Here is a 22,384-nt window from a genome sequence, read left to right as displayed (position 1 = left end):
AGTTTTCTATCAAAGCTTTGAACTTTTTGCTCAAATATTGGTTTTTTGTGTCTTTTTTTTTTTGGGCAATGGATAACTAGGTTAGTGAAAAACAACCTGAATGATTGCATCAAACTAGATTTTTGTTTTGCAATGAGGTGTGTATCTAAATCTTCCCCAAACTACAAAAGACTTTTTTTTTTGTATTAGTACAAGTAAGAAACTTCATCCTTTATACATAATTAATTAAATGCACTTGTCTCGTCGTACTTTGTTCTCCTCTTTATACATGATATATTTTACATATTAGTTATTTATAGTGTTTTTATGCTTCAAAACTGTATTTCGCATGTATCCTAAACATTTCCATGTGTATCTTTAGTGTATCTTGCATCTCTCCGAAACATTACAATACGCCTCTTAAAATCACTTTTCTAATACGATACTTGATACCGATACTTTAAACCTTACTGATACTAAAAAAAGGTATCGATGTTATGGTCCTATTTAACGGCGACAATTTGTTAGCGTCGATGTTACTTTCTTTAAGAGTACTTTGTATTTTTCTAACAAAGGTCGTCTCTTCGTAAAAGATTTTTTTTTAATTCTTCTTCTATTGTATCGCCTCCTATTCCTTTGTTAATTCCATTGCAGATGTCCCATCTCTGTATAGCTCCAAACCTCTTCAAGTGTTCAAGCGTTGTCCTAAAGTGCATCCTGATGCTCCATCCTTATCGCCCTCTCCGTTGTCAAAATCCTTCTCTGGAGCATCTCCATCATCTTCATCCAACATTAACTTACTTGTTGCTCTCTAGAAAGGTATTCGTTCGTACACTCAAAAATCTTTTCCCATTGCTCAATTACCTCTGTTTCTCACCTTCCTCCTTCACTTCGGAATTTTGCTTTGTCTTTATCTGAGCAATCTGTTCCCATTACTTATCAAGAGGCTCTTTCTCATCCAGGGTAGAAAATGGCTATGGATGTGGAAATTTATGCTTTGCTTAACCGTCAGACACGGGACTTGGTTTATTTGCCTATAGGTAAGGAGCTTGTGAAGTGTTGTTGGGTGTACGCCATCAACTATAACCCTAATAGCACTATTGAGAAGCTCAAAGCTCAGTTAGTTGCCAAAAGCTACACTAAGACCTATGAAGTCGACTGTTTAGAAACGTTTTCGTATGTTGCACGGCTTAACTCTGTGCGTGATCTTGTTTCTCCAACAGTCGATCTTAACTGAACCTCGCATCATCTTGACATTAAAAATGCTTTTTATATGGTGATTTGCGTGAAGTTTACATGGAGCAACCTCATGGGTATGATGCCCAGAGAGAGATGGCATAAAAGGTGTGTAAAACTTCATAAGGGTATTTATGATTTGAAGAGGTACTACAAAGCCTGGTTTGACAAGTTTAGCAAGATTGTTACTGGTTATGCGTTCACACAGTGCTATGCTAACCATAGTGCTTTTCTTCGTCGCCAAGGTTCCATCTAATAGCATTTTTATGTTGATGACATTATCATCTTTTGTAACGATTCAGCAGGTATGAAACATGTCAAAGCTTATTTGTAGCAACATTTTTAGATGAAGGATTTGGGCACTCTCATATACTTTCTTGGAATTTAAGTAGTTCGTAACAGGAAGGGTTTTAGCTTATCTCAGAGGAAGTACATGTTAGATCCTACTAAGACTGGCATGTTAGGCTCTAAGCTTGTTGATATTCCTATGTATCCTCATCTGAAACTTAGGGGTTGTATGATGATAAGGATTTTACTGATAAACATCGGTATAGAAAGTTGGTTGGTAAACTCATCTACCTTACTGTTACTAAACTTGACATATTATTTGCAGTTAGTGTAATTAGTCAGTTCATGGAGAGTCCTGGTTCACTGGGAGGTAGGATGTCACATCTTTAGATATCTTAACGGTGTTCCAAGAAAAGGTCTTATTTATAAACCTCATTAAGCATATTGGTATTGTTGTTATTCTGATGCTGACTAGGCAAGAGTTAAAGGTCATCGGAGGTCTATGACTAGTTAGTAGTTACTGTACTTATGTTGGTGATAATCTACTAATCTAATCACTTGAAGGAGTAAAAACAAACTACAATGACTAGGTCTAGTGCAAACGTTGAGTATAGACCCACGGTTCATACTACAATTGAATTGATGTGGTTGAAATCACTTATCCAGAAATTTGGGTTTTCAGTTGACAAGCTTATTGATATGTTCAATGACAATCAAGCTCCAATTTACATTGCCAATGATCAGGTTTTTCAAGAGAGTACCGAGCATCTATAGGTTGATTGTAATTTTGTTCGAGATGTTGTGATACGGAAGCTGATTGGTTCTTCTGATCAACTTGGTGATAGGTTTACCAAGGCTTTATTTCGGAATGTTTTTCTTCAAAGGTTGTTCTAAGCTGGGCATGGGTGATACTTATGCTCCAACTTGAGGAGTGTTAAGAACTGCAAGGGGCGTTATAATGTGTCTTTCTTATTTAAGGGCTTATGTAGTTATGTGTATTTAGCTCCAACTTGTGGAGTGTTAAGAACTGCAAGGGGTTTTTAAATATGTTTCCTTCTTATTCAAGGGCTTATGTGTAAATACACATAAGTTGAGGCCTTATATTGTAATTATTAAAACTTGGTATTATAAATAGATCTCATAGAGGACCGACCTCGGCGCAACGATAAGGTTGCTCCATTAGGACCTAGTGGTCGTGGGTTCGAGTCAGGAAACAGCCTCTCCATGAAGTGGGGGTAAGACTGCGTACATTATGACCCTCCCCAAACCCCTTAGTGGCGGGAGCCTTGTGCACTGGGTACACCCTTTAATTATAAATAGATCTCTTAGCAGCTGGTTAGGGTACTTTCTTTTCTCAATCGGTCTTCTCTCTTCTCCCTCCATATTCTTTCGTTTCCTATTTTTCTCTCTCTTCTTCTCTTGTGCAAATTAGGTATTGGTTATTCTTGATCTGATTCTGTCACACTGACACATTGCACACAAAATTAAGGTATGGACAACAGAAAAGTGATGTATTGAAATAAAGCAAAGGCATGCAGACTATTTAATTTTACTGTCCTCCATTTCTTGATTTAACCACTCAATTATAAAGTCTAGCAAGTCACTGATCCACGACAACTTGACTCCATAAATTTTTCTTTCCCCCAATTCAATGCTAATGAAATTACCTCTACTAGGTGCGTGGATCCTGACACACTCATGAATTCCAAATTGTGCATCCCAAGCTGTTTCCGGTAAAGACCAATTAATAAATCCAACTTCTCCTTTGCAATTTGAAATGACGTCTGGGCTCTGGTGACCTGTACATAAGTTAGGTACCTTAGATAAGCAGAGAAAACAAATTAAGAAGATACAAAAAAAAAAAGAGTAGAAAGCAGATCACGGATGGGAAACTATCTGCCGATTCTGCACACACCTCTGGGAATTGTCCATTAGAAACATTAAATAAGTTCTCCAAATCCCCTTGATCAGCTGCATCTTTGTTAAGAACAGCAAGAAGCTTAGCAGCATGACCAATAACAGTGGATGATGAGACTGTCAAAATCAACCTTCTCAATAGAGCTGAATGCACAGCCTGCTCCTCCACTCTCCCGTTGTAGTCCTCTTCTTCAATATTGAGTTGCTGAAATTGTTTTCCAGCATCTAAAATAGCATGCATGACTGAAACAAACTGTAGCATTTTGGCACAGGAAACGTCAGCATACAGGGACCAGATGACAAACTGATAGTATTGAGCTATAGAAGTAACTCAGCAAAAAAGCAAGGTTCAGAATGCTAGGAAACATGTGTAGGACTTCATGAAATGATTGAAGTGAGAGAGAGAGAGTAATTCAATTTTCCTAACATATACAATCATTTGATGTAAGAAAAACAAGATAAACTGGCAAAGTACATTTGATGCACATCTAAGGCAGTGTTTGGCAGTACTAACTTGATCAGAAAATAGCTTAATGCATTTGAACAAGTAGTTTTACCAAGTTTTAGCCATATGAGCGCAGATGGCTAATACCGAGAATAGATGTGAGAGGGTAGATAGGTAGTTTTAGGTGTTTAAGTTATTTCTTTTAATTTTTATTTGTTTTCCTGTTTTACCCTTAAGTGGACAGATATATATTTGAAGTTTAGAGGAGAGACACACATATCCTGTGGCTCCCCAAGTCACATTCTCGACTTTTCTCTTCTCTCTCGTTTCCTCTTCTTCTTCTTCTTCTTTTTCTCCATTAATTCACATGGTATCAGAGCTGTAAGGTCTGCTACAACCTTCGAAGATTTTTGCTTCTATTATCTGCAACATTCAATTGCAGATTTATTATTTTTTTTAGGGTTTAAAGACCTGCGGTTTCTTCTATTTTCTGCTTGAAGGGGTGCAGCACCCTATGCTGTATTTTGGAGTTGTTTGTGGGACTGTTTAGAGACTAGTTCATGATTTAAATTAAGAACTAGGTCTATCTCGTTGTCTGAAGAATATTTGAAGGGGTTTTTCGATGAAGTGAAGGGTTTGTCAGGGTTTTGATTGAAGGTTCGATTGCTGCTGTCTCTGCTATTTGTATTGACTGTGTCAGGGATTTCTTTGAGGGGATCGATTATAATTTTTTTTTTGCTGCATATTTTGGGGAGATTCATTGCAGCCCTTGCTGCCTTTGTCGATATTTATCAGAGTTTTCTATCCCTTATCGATTTCTGTCCCTGCTGCCAATATTTTTTATTCTTTTCATCCTTCACTTCATCCCGCATACAATGGGTGATGAAATAAAGTCTGCCGAAGGTTCCAAATCAGTCACAACTGAAATCTGTTCTTCCTCTTCAAATCGGATTACCGAGAAGAAGTTGGAAGGAGTAACAAATTTTTTACAATGGAAGAAAATTGTTAAGCTAGTATTGACTGGCCGTGATCAGCATCAACAACTCTTCAAAACTAAGCCTAAGAATGACTCTTCTTGGGAGACAGTTGATGCACGTATCTTGGGACAGATGTTGAATTCCATGGATCACCAAATTGTTGATTTGGTAACACACATTGATACAGTGAAAGAATTGTGGGAGTATCTTCATGTTTTGTACTCTGGCCAAAACAATCTGTCCCGCATTTATGACTTGTCCCAGGAGTTCTACAGGGTTGATCGAAAAGGGTCGTTCTTTGACCCAATACTTTGCTGATTTTAAGAGGATGTATGAAGAGCTCAATTCATTACTTCCTATCACTGCTGATGTGGAACAGATGCAGAACCAGCCTGAAGGTAAAACAGTGAAGATGTCTGATGATGAATATGCCCGATATACCCAATTTCAGATTTCTCAGTCCGCCCAGTCTCCAACTTCGACATTTGTTCAGACAGGTAATGCCACTGCATGCCTTTCAACTGTCTCTTCCCGTCCCTGGATTATTGATTCAGGGGCCTCCGAGCACATGACTGGCGTTTCAGGTATCCTTTCTTCCTTTCAAAAGTCCTCTTCAAGTGTCACTTTAGCCAATGGTTCCTTGGCTAAGGTGACTGGTACTGGTACTGTACATATTACACCTTCTCTTTCTTTGCCTTCTGTTCTTTATGTCCCTGATTTTCCTTTTAATCTTTTATCTGTAAGTCGGTTCATTAAAACCCATAACTGTTCTGTAACCTTTTCTTCTGACTCTTGTGTCTTTCAGGATCTTTCGTCGAAGAGGATGATTGGTAGGGGTCGTGCATCAGGGGGCCCTTACATACTTGAGGACACTTCATCTATGGCGTGTACCGGTGTGGCGTCACCCCACCAGATTCATTGTCGTTTGGGTCATCCTCGTTGAAGAGTTTGAAGCTTCTTGATGGTCGTTTTCGGTCAATTTCTAGTTTTAACTGTAAGTCGTGTCAGTTTGGGAAACTCCACCGTGCGAGTTATCCTCCTAGAGTCAATAAACGGTCTGACCAACCGCTTTCTTTAGTTCATTCAGATGTTTGGGGTCCGTGTCCTGTCGTTTCCACTTTGGGTTTTCGTTACTTCGTAACTTTTGTTGATGACTATTCCAGGGTTACCTGGATCTACTTAATGAAACAGCGTTCTGAGTTATTTTCTATTTTCTGTGCATTTGTGAATGAAGTGAATAATCAATTTTCAAATCCTTTGCGTGTCCTTCGTAGTGATAATGCTAAAGAATACTTTTCTACTCCTTTTGCTGAATTTATGACTCAGCGTGGCATTATTCATCAATCCTCTTGTGCTACACCCCACAACAAAATGGTGTGGCCGAGAGGAAAAATAGACATTTGATGGAGGTTACTCGTTGTTTATTGTTTGAAATGAAAGTAGCTAAATTTTTTTGGGTTGATGCTGTTTTAATCTCATGCTATCTCATTAATCGTATGCCTTCTTCGGTTTTACGTGGTGGTATTCCCTTTTCTTTGTTGTTTCCTTCTGCACCATTGTTTGTTTTGCCACCTCGTGTGTTTGGTAGTGTTTGCTTTATTCATGATCATCGTCCTGGTGTCTCCAAGTTGGATCCCAAGGCTCTCAAATGCATGTTCGTTGGTTATTCTTGCACTCAAAAGGGTTACCGCTGTTATTCTTTTGACTTGCAAAAATACTTTGTTACCGCTGATGTTTCTTTCTTTGAGTCTACACCGTTTGTTCATTCTTCCCATGTTGTGTCTGACTTGGATGATGATATTCCTATTACTATTGTTCGGTCTACTGTTCACCATGCTCCGCAGGTTGCCTCATTACCGGCACCTCAACCCAGTGTGTTTCAACGTCACCAATGGAAAGTATGTGCTTGGTCCCCTGCGACATCGACTCCTACACCATCTCCTTCTTTGCTGGCAGATCCTGCAATAGGTACTCTTCCTCCTCCTTTGGAATCTTCTTCTGATCTTGATATTCCTATTGCTCGTCGTAAAGGGGTTAGGGCTTGTACCCAACACCCTATTTCTAACTTTGTTTCTTATGATGGTTTATCTTCCACTTTTTCTTCTTGTTTACATACCGTTGAGAACCATCCTGTTCCTAAGTCTGTCGCAGAGGCAATGTCTAGTCTAGGTTGGAAGGCTGCTATGGATGAGGAATTATTGGCATTAGATGAAAATCAGACTTGGGATCTTGTTCCCTTACCTTCAGGGAAGACTACTATTGGTTGTCGCTGGGTGTATGTGGTAAAGGTGAATCCTGATGGATCTTTGGCTCGCTTGAAAGCGCGCCTAGTAGCCAAGGGTTATGCCCAGGTGTATGGTGTGGATTACTTGGATACTTTTTCACCTGTGGCAAAACTTACTTCTGTTCGGAATTTGATCTCCCTGGCTGTCACTTGTCACTGGCCTCTCTATCAGCTTGATGTCAAGAATGCCTTCTTGCATGGTGACTTGCAAGAAGAGGTTTATATGGAGCAACCTCCTGGGTTTGTTGCTCAGGGGGAGTCTGGCTTGGTGTGTAAATTGAAGAAGTCTCTATATAGGCTGAAACAGTCCCCTAGAGCCTAGTTTGGCAGATTCACTGAAGTTGTGTTAGAGTTTGGGCTGACACGGTGTGATAGTGATCATTCTGTATTTTTCCGTTGCTCTGAGGTTGGAAAATTGTTTCTTGTGGTGTATGTTGATGATATAGTTATTACAGGAGATGATGTTTCTGGGATTGATAAATTGAAGACACACTTGCAGTAGAAATTTCAGACCAAGGACCTGGGAAAGTTGAAATATTTTTTGGGTGTGGAAGTTGCTCAATCAAAGAAAGGGATTTCGCTCTCACAGCGGAAGTATGTTCTTGATCTTTTGTTAGAGACAGGAATGCTAGGTTCTAAACCTTTAGATACTCCTATGGATCCCAATTTAAAACTTGTTGCAGAGGATGGTGAAATCTTAGGTGATCCAGAGAAGTATCGAAGGCTTGTTGGAAAATTGAACTATCTCACAGTGACCAGACCTGACATAGCATTTCCTGTTAGTGTGGTGAGCCAGTTCTTGTCTGCTCCTCGGACATCTCATTGGGAGGTTATTATGCATATTTTACGCTATCTTAAAAAGGCTCCTGGACGTGGTCTTCTCTACAGTGATCATGGTCATGGGCGGATAGCAGGTTTTTCAGATGCTGACTGGGTTGGGTCTCCAATTGATAGACGATCCACTACAGGTTACTGTGTATTTGTTGGTGGAAATTTGATGTCCTGGAAGAGTAAGAAACAGACAGTTGTTGCTCGGTCCAGTGCAGAATCAGAGTACAGGGCTATGGCACATGTTACTTGTGAGTTGATGTGGGTAAAGCAATTAATGACTGAACTTGGTTTTGTTGATGATGCTCCAATGAAATTGTGGTGTGATAATCAGGCTGCTGTCCATATTGCTTCAAATCCAGCGTTTCATGAAAGGACGAAACACATTGAGGTTAACTGCCATTTTATTCGAGAAAAGTTACAACAAGGTGCAATTTCTCCTGGTCATGTTCGTACAGGAGAACAACTTGCAGATGTGGTCACAAAGTCTTTGGGAAGTGCAACAGTGGATTATATTTGTAACAAGCTAGGCATGATTGACATATATGCCCCAACTTGAGGGGGAGTGTTATCGTGACTTGGTATTAGCACAGATGGCTAATACCGAGAATAGATGTGAGAGGGTAGATTGGTAGTTTTAGGTGTTTAAGTTATTTCTTTTAATTTTTATTTGTTTTCCTGTTTTACACTTAAGTGGACAGATATATATTTGAAGTTTAGAGGAGAGACACACATATCGTGTGGCTCCCCAAGTCAAATTCTCGACTTCTCTCTTCTCTCTCGTTTCCTCTTCTTCTTCTTCTTTTTTTCTCCATTAATTCACACAACTGATCTCATTAGGACACAAAATAAGCACAAACAGGCTTATTGCTTCCCAGTGAACTTGACAAACCATCAACAAAGCCCAAGGGGCTTTTTTTCCCTTTTGTTGGTTTTAGCCGGGGGGGGGGGGGAACCAAGTTTGCACTGTACCTAGTTAACACCAAAAATACACTTTGTTAAAGTTGGAATTAAGCACCTTAAGTAGGTATGCTATTCATATGTCTACAGAACACAGAAGGAAAATAAGCAGCATTTAATATAGGCACCTATTGATGATATTAGCTTCATGAAACAGTGAGCAATGTCATTAACATAACAAAAAGATCAAACTATCACATCACCTCTCAAGCAAAACACTACAATAATTGTCTATCAGCTGATAACTAGTCTTTCTCCAAGTCTCATTTGGGTTTTGGCAGGACACTTGTTTATGGATGATAATTTAAGCCACGGACAAGAGATGTAATCCACTTTGATTTCCAGAATGATCAGAGTGAAAGTGGCATTACTTGAATTCAGTTCATTCACATCTAACAAGACTTCCAACTGCTTTGGAAGATCAGCAAGATAAGATTTACAGTTGATCACACCAGCACACAATGCCTATTTGTTATTTTCATTTTAACAGCTATTTTAATTTTAGATGAATAGATAGACAGCAGAAGGCTTGAATTTATGAGCAAACAATTTCATGAGCAGCATGCAAGAAGTCTGTTTCTCATGTAATATTACAATATATCCTGGGAAAGGCTGTTTAGTACCTCAGATGCAGTGGCAGTCTGATGGAAAATTCTTGTAATCCCACGCTGAATATCAGGTGACCTTCCTAAAGTTGTTAAAACTGAAGATAACAAATAGATAACCTTACATCGTGCAGTCACACATGAATCTTTCTCATAAGGTCCATCAAAACTCTCTGGAGCTCTACACAGTCCTATTGAGTCTGCAATCTCAGAAACAGCATTTAGACGTGCATATATTGAGCTTCTATCACACAAAGGATGGGTTACCTGCATCATGCAGTAAATCTGTGAAGTCAAATGAAATGCACGAAAAAACAAAAGCAGCATCTAGTACCTCATACCCAGTGTCTAAGAAGCCTTGAACCAAATATGGTAAGAGTGTGATTCATTAACTGTAGTAAAGATCCAGTCTCAGACCCATCAGAATTATTCTTCAACACCTAAAAGACCATTAACACAACTTATTAAACAGGAAACACAGGGGGAAAAAAAGGAAGAAAAGCAATTCAGCTAAATGAAGAGAATTGATAGACATCGAAATGGGAAGTCAGACCATTAAAACACATCAACCATGTAGCCTGGGCAACTGCCCTACCCCTTTGACTCAATCCCTTACTTCCCAAAAAAGAAGGGTGCAACATCAGCCGATACTTATATGTTAAATCATTTTAATTATGGATACTACTACTACTACAAAACCATCAACCTCTTTTTTCTTCTTTTTTTTTTGGGGGGGGGGGGAGGGGGGGGAGGGCTGAAAATTCTTGTGGCCAGTCCATTTCCTAAAACTTCGATAAAATCATCTTTCAGCATAAAATAGTAGGCCCCATGGTGGAACTTGACATCCTTTCTTCTTACTTCCTACAAAATAAACTCTATAATTAAAAACTTTACAGTCCCTTTTTTTTTATGCATGATTAAATATATTCAAGGAGCACAAAGAGAAGGAAAAAAATACATACAATCACCCACCACTCTCAATGAAAGTTCATATCCAGCGAGAACTGGATAGGAAGATCCCAAGAGAGGACAACATGCAGAGTCTTTTTTTAACTTCTGCCAGTTGTACTTCAAAACAAACAGAACCCTAAGGAAATCAATAACTTGCTTTCTATAAATTTTTTTTTTAAAAAAAAATCTATTTAATGAAAAAAGGGAGATAACCTTGTAAAAGAAAAGGCAATAGAAAAAACAAACCACAGCTTTAAACCACTCAGATTCAAGATAACTATGCCAGAAACAGGCCAAGCAAAAATAAAGGGCTCCATTACACCGGGAAAGAAGTACAGAGAAGGGTGTAAATAGGTTTCATCTACCTGATTACTCAATGAATCAAGCTCCAATTAGTATGTTCCAGGTCACTTCGGGTTCGGAATCATGTTTTGCGGGACTCCTTTACTTTAATTTCTGGTCAATTTGCGTGACCACTGGGAAGTGATTATTTGTAAACTACCAGGAAAGTAGGGTTCAACACATTATTATCAACATATTTTAAAAAAATTAGAAGTTCTAATGGTATTACTTCTACAATGTATTTCAAAATAAATCTTTTTACCATGAAGTCACAAGCTTTCTGATGCATCAACTTAGAGGTGTCAAACCCTTTCTATGTCAATCAACATCCCACTAAGCAACCAAGTGATCAAGCTCATCTCTGGTTCCCTTCTATGGCAGGTTATAATCCTTTTGAACATGCTATTAAAAAAATGTCAGATTTGGTATGATTTCTATTTCAATTTCGGATAGATTTTTGGTCAAGAAATTGAAAATGTTTTGGTTGTATCAATATGAAATATTTCAAGACTAAAAAAATCCATTTGGTAGTTCAATTTCTGAGAATAGATTTTATATATTTCTTTGGGAAGGATGGTGGTGGCGGGGATGGGGCACTGAGGCGGGGCTGGGAAGGGGGAGGTGGTGGTGGTGGTGGTGGTAGCGGTGGCGGGGGCAGTGGTGGAGTGGTGGCAATGGTCGCAATGGGGTGGTGGTGATGGCATGGTGATGGTGAAACTAGGGCTGCAACAGAGTCGGGTTGGGCCGGGCTTTTTACAACCCTAGCCCAACCCTGAGTCCCCTTAGCTAGGCCCAGGCCCGCCCTGACCCTGACTCAGGGCCTAAATACCTTGACCCTAACCCTGACCCTGACGGGCCAAGCCCAGCCCAAGCCCGCCCTGATTGGCCCTGGCCCTGCAATAATTAAATTAAAATAACAAGACTATGAAAGATGTGAGAGAGGAGGCTTGAACCCAATACCTTTTGGTAACAATTGGTTTTTATACAACACAAACTACCAAGTGAGCTAAGCACTTGATATATGAATAATAGCTTCTATTTTTTGATAAATAAAGAAATTTCTTCAAGGCCAAAATCAGGGTCAGGCTGACCCGAGGTCTCAACCCTGACCCGACCCGACCCTGACTCAGGGCCAGGAATTTCTGGCCCTAACCCGCCCTCAGGGCCAGAAATCTTAGCCCAGGCCCTATTCGGGCTCAGGGTGGGCCAGGGCGGGTTCGGGCTGACAGGGCCAAACTTGCAGCCCTAGGTGAAACCATGAGGAGAAGAAGGGTGGTGTTTTATTTTAAACATGAAATTACTACTTTGCCCATCAAATTAACCATGTGTTCATTAAAGAGCAAGAGTGAAATCAAATGACAAAGAAATTCTGAAACAGCTCCTCAGCTACTTCAGAATTTCTATTTCATTTGATTTCTATTTCACTGAAATGATGTGCAAAATCAAACCAAACAATTTCCGAAATAGAAATCATACCAAATCAGTATTAAAACATGACTTCCAGAGACTTTTCATATGGTGTTAATGCCACTGCCATTGAAAATAAAAACAACTGGTTTTACCTTGTCATATCTACCAAACTATAGTTCCTAGCTTTGGGCATGCCTAGAACTAGGTTAGCATTACCTTGTATAGTCTACCAAACTACAGTTGCTACCTTAGGACATGCCTGGAACCAGGTTAGCATCCTCCATCCTGGATCCAATAGGATTTGTAACAGGGAAATGTAGAAAGGATCTAGGAATAACTATACCCCACTCGTTCACACTACAGGGTAGAGGAATATATTCTGAAGTATTTAAGGATAGCTGAGCCCTACCAACAACCCCCCCCCCTACACTCCAAAGGACAAAAAGGAAGAGAGAGAAGATGCAAAAAAATCTTTCATGCTCTCAATTATGGAAACAGAGGAACTGGAATCGTTCTTAAAATTAAATAAAACAAATGGCAAAAACGTCACTGGTTCCAGCAGGGCTTCAAAATTCATTGTTATTGATATTTTTAGCTCAGGATTTAATGTATGGACAAACTACTATAAACTAATTCTATTCATTGTCATGCATTTACCAGTCTGATCTAGCAGCCATACATTGAATTTCGCAGCCATGAACTTTTTAACACTTTCAACTCATTATGGATTACTAAAAAAAACCATGAAAAATTAATCATCATAAAAAACTGTTGCAGGTTAATAAAACTCCCCATACTGCATCATGAAGGAGTCTCCAGCACTACCTCTAGTTGTTGGAGGGCATTGGCCGATAGAGACATTTCCATGTTAGTAGAGAAAGGCCGAAATGAAGCACCCAGGCACAGAATCCTTTCTAAACCAAATTGCTTTAGATGACGAATGGTTAAGGCCAATGCTTGGACAGCCAACTCTGGCATTGAAATGATTCCCTAAACAGAGCCACAAAATTTATTTAAAAAAAATATGTAAATAATTAGATGAAGTTCAATTAAACAAGCTAATCAATAAGGCAGCAAGACGTGCAGTAAATAACCAAATATGAATGTTCAAAATTAGTAGCTTGTGCAAATCTGCACTCAAAGAAGACCGCATAATTAAGTGTACCTCAATCCCCAGCCAATTATTTTCCCGTTCTGTAGCGTCTGAATTTTGCTCTTGATAATCCACTGTAGCATCGTCCCCTGTCTTCTCATATAAAGACATGACCTCAGCGAGTGCCCCACCATCACAGAAGCAGTTGCGTGATGCACGCTCAACTCGAACATTGGATGCAGGCCCAGCATAAGCCAACAGCAACTAGAGTTCCACAAAAGGACAATTAGAAAATGGCAAACAAATGATATTTAAGAGAATGGCCTAAGATTGAAGATAGATGTAAGCCGGTTTAGTTTCTGTTGCAAAGGACATTTAAAGCATGACAAGAATCTGAACCTGTAAAAGCACACTGGAGTTTACCGTCCTTGGCATATTTCTCAGAGGCTCTGGTAAATAGTCTTAGTGTTTAAGTTTTATGGTTCTAAATTCTCTGCTCTGTTTCTTCACCCCTTCCCCAGAAAAAATAAAAAACAAGGGGATTAAAAAGAACGTGAGTTTTGACAACCATTAATTTCTTCTTTTTCACCCATTTACAGCATGTGTTGCATCCCTCAATCCATGAATAACACTTCATGGCATTCAATCCCAGCGTTGCCATTCATGCGTGCTGATATAAAGATTTTATTATCTCCAATAGTCCAGTTATGTTGATCCCCCCCCCCCCCTTCCTTACCTGAAATAGTTATGTTGGCTAGAATTAGTTTTCGTTCCTCCAGTTAAGTCGGATTTACTTATTGCTTGGAAAGACATTTCAAGGGATACGGTATACCTTCTCTGTTTGTCTAGAAAGAGGATCCCCAATAAGTATCTCAGCAGGAGACAAGCTCAAAACCACAGATTCAAGCCCTGATCTCATAACATTATCGTTGAACTCCCCATGAACAACATCCCCAGTAGATATTTCCACAGCAATAAGCCCAATTCTGACATCAAAGCCACTCTCCACACCACAATCCTCGTTCTCAACCAAAACTCCCTTCTCAACAACGCAAAGCAAATAATTACTACTAGACCCACAACCCTCCTCGCCTCCGCCAACATCCTCTGCTGCTTCAATCGTCGCCTTCGTGTACAAAGCCGAAAGCCCACGACAGAAGGGCCCCAACCGATTAGTCCCGTGAGCCTTGATAGCTGCAGTCTCGGTCTGCTTAACTACACCGACTTTGTACCCAACACTGACAAGTCTCCTTACATGAACATTGAGCCGAAACGTTGGAATGCTCGCTGTCAAGAAATTATGATCAACATGTGCATAAATCCCCAGAACCCTAGCAGCAATCTCAGCATCTTCGCCGAAAAATCTGTACTTGTATCCGACTTCGATCATTAAGAGAACATCAGGATACTTGGCTTTAAGATCAACGACTTGCTGCTCTAAAGGAGTGTATTTGAGGTTGGGTGGAGGAGGTTTTGCTGTCTGCGGAGACGAAGTAGAGGGTTCAAGTAGCTTTTGGATGAATTTTTGGTGGAGGGATGGGTTAGGGAGAGGAGGGATAGGGTTTTGAGTGTGTGGAGAGAGTTTTGGCTTCTTGGAGGGGTTCTGTAGTTGAGAGTTTGTTAAGTTTTTGGGTGAAGCGAGTTTGGAAGATCGAATTCGTTTGGCGGGGGAGAAGGAGACTGTGGCGGAGACTTTAGGGGGAGGAGTTGGTGGGTTTGGGTTAGGGGAAGGAACAGAGGGTGAAGAAGAAGATGGAGAAGAAGCATTTTTCGGCTTGGGAGCGAAAAAGCGGGAAATGAACTGCTGCTTCTGCTTTCCCATGGACGTTCCGTTGCGTTCTCTTTCTTTTCACTTATTTTGGCGATTAGAGCGACTGACCCTGCCGGGATTATATATAGGCTACTGATTTCGCGCCTTGTGCAAAATCTTCTGGGCTTATGCAAAAGCCCAACTTCTTCCTTTTCTACTGAACACAATCTACTTTTTGTTCCGCATTAGAATGTATTCTACACCTAAAATCTGTCGTGAGAATGCAAACCAAACACAGCCCATCAAGGGATCGACTTATTTGACTCTCCTGATTTGCATATTGTGCCAAACAAACACACACTCATTTGAAGATTGGGTCACTAATTGGCCTCGTTGGGCCAGGCCACAGTAAACGAGAGCCCATTCCGATCCTGTCTTCTTTTACTAAGGACCCAAGCCTGGCCTGTAACTCCACAAGTAATGTGCCAGGCTCAGAAGTTTGTCTTTCTTTTTTTCTATTTGGTCCTAATCTGGAGGTCCTGTGCACAAGGTTTGGCTTCAGGCGAGGGATTAAAAGCTCGGCAACGTTCGATTGATCCCTCTTGCATTAGGTGTGTTTGTGCTCTCGAAACTAACGACCATTTATTGATTGATTGCCCCTTTGCAAGGGCTACTTGGTTCGGCAGTGCACTCTCGTTTATTTCCCCTAATGGCAATCCAAAGCTGGTTTTGTTTTTGGTAAACAGCAATCCAAAGCTGGTTGAGTGGATCCAAGGTTGGGATCATCTCTTCTCCCAGGACAAAAAAACGAGCTAAGGAAATCCTAAGCCTGTGGTCATTCATCTGCTTTTATTTTTTTTTTTTTTTTTTGACAAAAACATGAAAAACTACTTGCATTCACATTGATTATGGACGAGATATAGAACAACTGATATTTGCTCACAAATTCAAAACAACTATTCAACAACAGTTAGAAAAGAATTCCCAGATGGGGAGAGAATAAGATTGAATGAGTCAAAACCCAATTTTAGACAGTTTAGTCTGATTCGAGAAGAAACTGTGACCACAAATGGGGAAAATGGAAAACGTGAAAATAAGCAAGTAATCATTGTCATGGCACCCCTTTATGATTGCTCTTGTGTCTGGTCTTCTTCTGGTGCCTTTTCTGGTTCTGGTTCTGGTGCCTTTTCTGGTTCTGGTTCTGGTGCTGGTGTTGGTAGACCATTTCTCTTAATTGAGGCAACCTTGATGAGATGGTTATAGCTTCCCTTCTCCTTAAACAACTGAGCAAAATGGTGCTTGCAGTACAGAATTCCATCAAGAGCAGCATAGGATGAAGGTGTTAGGGAGCAACCCCCATGAGAACACTTGAAACATGACTTGTGGTAAGATTCTCCCTCTACAGTCACCTGTGGCAGAGGTTTGTTTCATTAATAACAATCCATTTGTTTCAATCTTTGATCTTATAATGTAAACATATACTATGAGTAGACCTGTGGTAGCATCCCAATGCACGAGGCTCCCGAGAGGTTTCCAAGTTTTAAACCCGCAATCAACAGGTTGCAATAGCGCAACTTAACTGTCAAAAGCTCCCTCACTTTGAATTGGGTTAAATCATTTAAAATTGTTATTGGCCTTCATTATAAAGTAAGGGAAAAGATCCCTACATTGTCCGCTCAACGTACACCCTTTCACAGGGATTTACTTGTTCATTTTCTCTCTCTTTAATGACCATTGTGGTCTCTATTGACGATACCATCATGCACACTGTCATTGGTGTGGCGTGGATATTACTCCTACACCAGCAGTATGGGAACCCTCCCCCATAAAGTAAATAAAAATAGGAAGAGGGTTCTCTGAGCAAGAGGCTAGGCATAGAGGAGATCACCAATGAGGTGCAACAAAATGATTTCGTACATAAGATTGTAGGAAGGTCATTTCATGTAATGAGGGGAGAGAAAAAGAAAGAGGGTGCTAGCGTACTCTCCCCTGGCATCTCAGAGAACCTCCCCATCAGAAAATATAATGTTGAACAGAGGTAAAGAAGATCAAAAGGGCTTGAAAGAGCAAACCTTCTCCAATGGATATGCTGTTTTTTTACAAGTGGCACATTTGTCTTGAGTCCCAGAGAAAAGGGAGGAGAGCTTGCTAGGAGTCTTAGTCTGTATAAGAATAAAAAGAAGATTTTCAGACTTAGAAAATCCTAAAAAAAAAAAAACTAGGGTTGATGTTTTCTGTGCTGCAGTGCAGCCTGCATTCAGATACACGGGCCTGCCATACAGGGGGCAGGGGCATAGCCTACGCCCCTGCCACAGAGAACATTTAACTTCTTTTTTTGTTTCTTCTTCAAATTCAACTCTATGAACAAGAAACAAAGATAAAATAAAGAATCATGGATTACCAGCTCATTTGGCTTCTCAGATTTTCCTGTTGAACATCCATCCATAATAGAACAACAAACAATTAGCCCAACAAAGAGAGGCAGACAAAAACAGATACAAACACACAATCAGAGACAGAGAGAGACTCAGAGACCTGTTTGGAAGTTCTTAGTAAAACTGCCAGTCTCCTTGAAAAGTTGCTCAAAGTGAGGCTTGCAGTAAAGGACTCCATCCATGGAAGAGTAATTACTCATCTGCAACACAAAATGGTGAGGAAAATTAACCAAAAAGCTTCAAAACCAGGAAACTAACTGGAAAGTGAAGTTATTAGATGATTAACGACATATATATACCACAAGAGTTCCTTTGCAGTGGCTGCATTTGAAGCAGGACTTATGATAATCAACTCCATCTGCTGTCAACAAATCAACCACATAAACAGTCTTATCACAAGCCTTGCATTTCTGCAAAGTACCACTGAATGCTGCCATCCTTTTCTCTTTCAACAAGATTTGGATCTTGAGAATTGAAAGAAGTTTTTTTTTTTTTTTTTTTTTTTTTGGTCTGAAAGTAGAGAATTCAATGGGAAAGCATGGAAGTTCTTTTCTCTACCCTCAGAAAATGGGAGATAGAAGGAACTCTTCTATGCAAGCCAAAAAGAAGATCGCTTTAAATCAGATTTTAACGGATTTACCTGTCCTTGCAATGATGCAAGGTAGGTTAAAGGCCAAAAGTGGATGGATTAATGGGTGGAGAAGATGAATTCGACCTGTAGATTATGAACACGTAATCGAAATTGCGATTGCCTAGGAAATAAAATGGAAATTGACAACTCAATTATAGAGTTAAATCCAACTAAATTGGGGACGCATGAGAATGACAGGATTCTGACTGAGTCTTACATATATGTCTGGAGCTATTGCTATTCTTGTGTTGGTAGTTAGGTTCGTTTTTTCCATGGTTACTATAGAGAGAACGCCACCCGAACGTGCAGCCCACACGGTCCTGCACCCTGACATCGGGGTGCGTGAAATGACCATCTCATTCCTGGTTATCTTTAGTGTTCCAAGGGTATGGCAGTCATTTTGCACACCCTTGTGTCAAGATACACGACGACGTGTCTGGTACAATAGGGTGGCATTCTTTTTCCCATTTCTTTTTTTTAAATATTAGAAGGGAAAAAAATATACCTTCATGGATTGAGGTATCAGTATCCTATCCGATTGTCCATATCTGTATTGTTGAATACTGATCCTGATACCTGACCACTGGCATATCATTGAAACAGTATGGATTAGGGGTAAAACTGTCAAAATATCTATTTTTTTAATAAAATCAAGAACAAAACTGTCTACTATGGGTTGATCCGTATCAATGTCGTATCGATTTTCAAGATGGCCTATGATACCCGATTAGATACCGTGCACTAAATCCATGAGATATGCCTTATCCATCTGTGGGTCTTATTGACCAGTTGGCAGGTTTCTAGTTATTTAATTCATCGAATTATTCGCGAATTATTTGGCCGAATCGAACTATTCCGAATAATACGATTAGTTCTTGGCGAATCCTAATTAAAAATATAAATCGAAAAAAATCGCGCCTTATTAGAACTATTTAAAAAAACGCGTTTTATTCGGACGAACCGAATTATACACGAATAATTCGGTTGGTTAAAAAATACAAAAAAAAACAAAAACAAAAACACTCCCTTAATCCCATATTCCCATTCCCGTAACCCGTTACGTATTCCCTTAACTACTTTATCCCTTATTCCCTAATTCCTTAGGTTTCACTTTCACCCCTTTAATCCTCCTTCTACAGTTTTACCGTGAGTCCTTGAGACTTTGAGAGAGACAAAGAGTCAAAAACTCAAAAACCAAGTCTGCCGTTGGGTTGTTTCTTCTTGTCCAACTCCGACCACCGCTGCAAGCAGCAACTTGCTACCTGCAAGGCTGCAACTACTGTCTCGTACTCTCGTGACTCTCGTCCCACATTCCATCTACCTCCTTCAGAGATTTCACACTCCATCTGAAGCTATTGAGCTTCTGCCCCCTTCTTCTTTTCCGTCTCTACTCGGCCAGCGAGACTGTCTCTCGTCTCCATCTTCCTCTGGAAGTATTTTCTCAGCCATCTCTGTTTGCTTGTATTCATGGGTTTTTTTTTTTTAATTAAATTTATCAGTGTTATTGATGGTTTATAGAATTTCAGAATCTATGATTTTAATATTAAAGAGGAACTGGAATGGTTCAAAGTTCAAACCTGTAAATCTCATCTGGTATTCTGGTCACGGACTCACGATTGCCAATTTCTTTATTCGAATCAAAGCTTTTGGTGGAGTTCGATAGATTTCAGGGAGAATCAAATTTATCAAAACCCATACTTTCTTTTCCATTGTTTAGAGTTGAAATATATACAATAATAATAAATGGGGAGGCTCGAGTGCTCCACTTAGGGGTGTCAATACCCAACTCAAACCGATGAAACCGGCCCGAACCAGCCCGAATGAGCCCGGACCACATCGGACCGAACTCTTAATGGTTCGGTTCGGTTCGGTTTGTGGATCCAAAAAGGCAAACGGTTTGGTTTGATTTGGGTTAGTCCGACGGTGCATCGGTAGCCCTAACTGTTAGGCCCGAACCGACCTAACCCGATAAATGAGTAAATCAGTAAATGCCTAATACCCCATTGCCCCCTAAATGTGTTGTGATAGTTTCTCACTTTATCTCATATCCTTTGTTAGTGATTACCCAACCAATTGTATCCATAGGCCATAAGACCAATTGTATCCATAGGCCATAAGACATAGGATACAAAGATGCATTGTATTTGAAATATTTTATGTACTTAAAAGAAAAATTAGCACTAACCGGACCTTACTAGTTATATAAAACCGATATCAAACCGAATCCAAACCGATATCAACCTGTTATCATAAACCAAAACCGACACGAAACCGACACGAAACCAAACCGCACCGAAACCGAATATTTCTCAATGGTTTGGTTTTGGTTTCTATAAAAGTCACATCGAAACCGAAAAGCCCGAACCGAAACTGGCCCAAACCGGCCCGTTGACACCCCCAGCTCCACTTCTCAACTGTACAAGAAAAAACTAATAAAGTACTGAAACCCACTCAAATCAAATCCACTCATAACTTCATAATTATAATAAACAAAAACAATTAATACAGAAACAATGATGGAATTAGTGGATTATAAATGCTTGTATTCCTAATTTTATGTTACTTGTATCTTATGCAGGCATGTTAATTGGTTGATAGTGATAAACAAATATTATAAAAATTAAAAATAATGTCCGAATTTTTTGCCCGACTTTTATTTTAGTAAACAAATAATTCTCGAATCCGAATCCAAATCAGAATTTTATTATGTCCACTTTTTTGACCGCTTTTTTGACCGAAATCTTAAATTAACCAAACGAATCATTCCGAAGAATTCTTAATTCGAATAATTCCCGAATCCGAATTTGCTAACTAGGGGCAGGTTAAGAGGGGCTCAATTTTTTGTTGACAGGTAGGATCCACCCTCCCCTAATTATTTTTGGTTTCAATCAATACAATATAAAATTTCTTTTCTTTTTTTTGGGTGAGGGCACAATATAAAATTTTAAACAAAGGAAAAACTACAATACAAGGTGGCCTCCATAATTATTAATTAGAACTCCAACAAAAAAATATGCTTGAAACATGTGAAAAAAGTTAGGGTGTGCAAGGATTTCATTCTCCATCAACGTTACCACACATATAGGTTTTTGCATTGTCCATTGTCATGACGCCTCCATTATCCAAAACAATTTAAAACGGTGTTTCTAGTTTTGATCACTATAAACGTGTTTTACCATTTTTTTTTGCTAAAGGTCAGCAAATTGTATTACGGTATGAAAAGATTAAAAGTTACAGTGAGTGACTGGAATCTATCAAAAGAAACTCACAGCCATCTGCCATCCAAAGCATAGCAAATTCTGGAATTCTTACAAATACAAATTTGGGAACATCCCAAACCACGATATAACTTATGTGAACCTGTAGTGGGGTCTGCCTAGAGCTTCCCAATTAACCACATGTGCGACAAAGCTTGGGGTGGTATTCCAAAAGGTAGAAGTCCTTTCCTTGGCTGCATGATTTGCTAAAGCGTCTGCAGCCGAGTTTGCCTCGCGAAAGCAATGAGTTATTCGCCACTGAATTGAGTCAAGATATACCATTTATTTCCCAATAACATGAGGAAAAAAGGACAAGCATTTGAACACAATGGCTTATTTAACAGCTTGCCATATATTTTTCTCCTAATCTTCGATTGATTTGCTTTTTTGTTGACTCAAAGGTTTATACTTCTCATGATATCACCTTCAACTCAAGTTCATAAATGGAACCCAAAATTGAGCTACAAACTTATGCATATATTGAAATGGGTTTCTAAAGCGATGACTCCCAAATCCAATTGAACATGCATCACTCTAGGAGTATGTTAGATTGTTTTAACAACAATAAAGAACACCATAGCCAAGGCACATTGCTCAATAGGACTTTTGTCAATGTTTTTTATTTTATTTTTTTTATTATGGTATATGAATTTGAAATTTAATATTGGATGATATATCTTAGAACTTATGATAGGTTCATTACTATTGAATGTTATAATTGTTTTGAACATTAGATGCAGGAGTTGATAACAGAGTCATACACACTAAGGTAATTACTAGTAATTCTCATCAATTTTTCCTAACTTGCGTGCATGGGGACCTTGTGCGCAATAGAAGACAAAGAGTTTGGGATCAAATCTCTGCGTATGGGAGTCATAGAAAAGATCACTGGCTGATTCTAGGGGACTTTAACTCCTTCATCTCTTGGAAGGAAAAATCTGGAGGCAAAAATGTTGGTTCCAGGGACGTTCGCGCCTTTCGTCAATTCACTGAGGA

The 22,384-nt window shown here is 39.5% G+C and overlaps 2 protein-coding genes across 3 annotated transcripts in view; both read right to left on the bottom strand.

The window, feature by feature from the left end:
* Positions 1–15,169, bottom strand: part of LOC122664361 (DNA mismatch repair protein MSH3) — a 31,805-nt gene extending 16,636 nt beyond the window's left edge. The window contains exons 1-7 of one of the 2 annotated variants that reach the window (XM_043860139.1): positions 14,148–15,169; positions 13,388–13,579; positions 13,048–13,212; positions 9,861–9,959; positions 9,538–9,786; positions 3,419–3,673; positions 3,171–3,302 (exon numbers count right to left, since the gene is read on the bottom strand). In XM_043860139.1, coding sequence (XP_043716074.1) covers positions 3,171–3,302; positions 3,419–3,673; positions 9,538–9,786; positions 9,861–9,959; positions 13,048–13,212; positions 13,388–13,579; positions 14,148–15,137 — 2,082 coding nt within the window. In that variant the 5' untranslated portion in view covers positions 15,138–15,169. The remainder of the gene's footprint in view (positions 1–3,170; positions 3,303–3,418; positions 3,674–9,537; positions 9,787–9,860; positions 9,960–13,047; positions 13,213–13,387; positions 13,580–14,147) is intronic. The other variant, XM_043860140.1, reaches the window with a different exon arrangement.
* An 816-nt stretch (positions 15,170–15,985) lies between these two features.
* Positions 15,986–17,953, bottom strand: LOC122664363 (LIM domain-containing protein WLIM2b-like). Its single transcript, XM_043860141.1, has 5 exons — positions 17,800–17,953; positions 17,601–17,700; positions 17,467–17,492; positions 17,138–17,227; positions 15,986–16,474 (listed from the first exon to the last, which is right to left on the bottom strand). Exons 1-5 carry the CDS (start codon positions 17,935–17,937, stop codon positions 16,190–16,192), a joined length of 639 nt encoding a protein of 212 aa, XP_043716076.1. The 5' UTR covers positions 17,938–17,953; the 3' UTR covers positions 15,986–16,189.
* Positions 17,954–22,384: the final 4,431 nt, after the last annotated feature.

The sequence above is a fragment of the Telopea speciosissima genome, chromosome 6, assembly GCF_018873765.1.
Source record: "Telopea speciosissima isolate NSW1024214 ecotype Mountain lineage chromosome 6, Tspe_v1, whole genome shotgun sequence".
NCBI classification, from domain to species: domain Eukaryota; kingdom Viridiplantae; phylum Streptophyta; class Magnoliopsida; order Proteales; family Proteaceae; genus Telopea; species Telopea speciosissima.
Note: the sequence above shows the minus strand (reverse complement) of the source record. Positions and strands in the feature narration are given on the sequence as shown.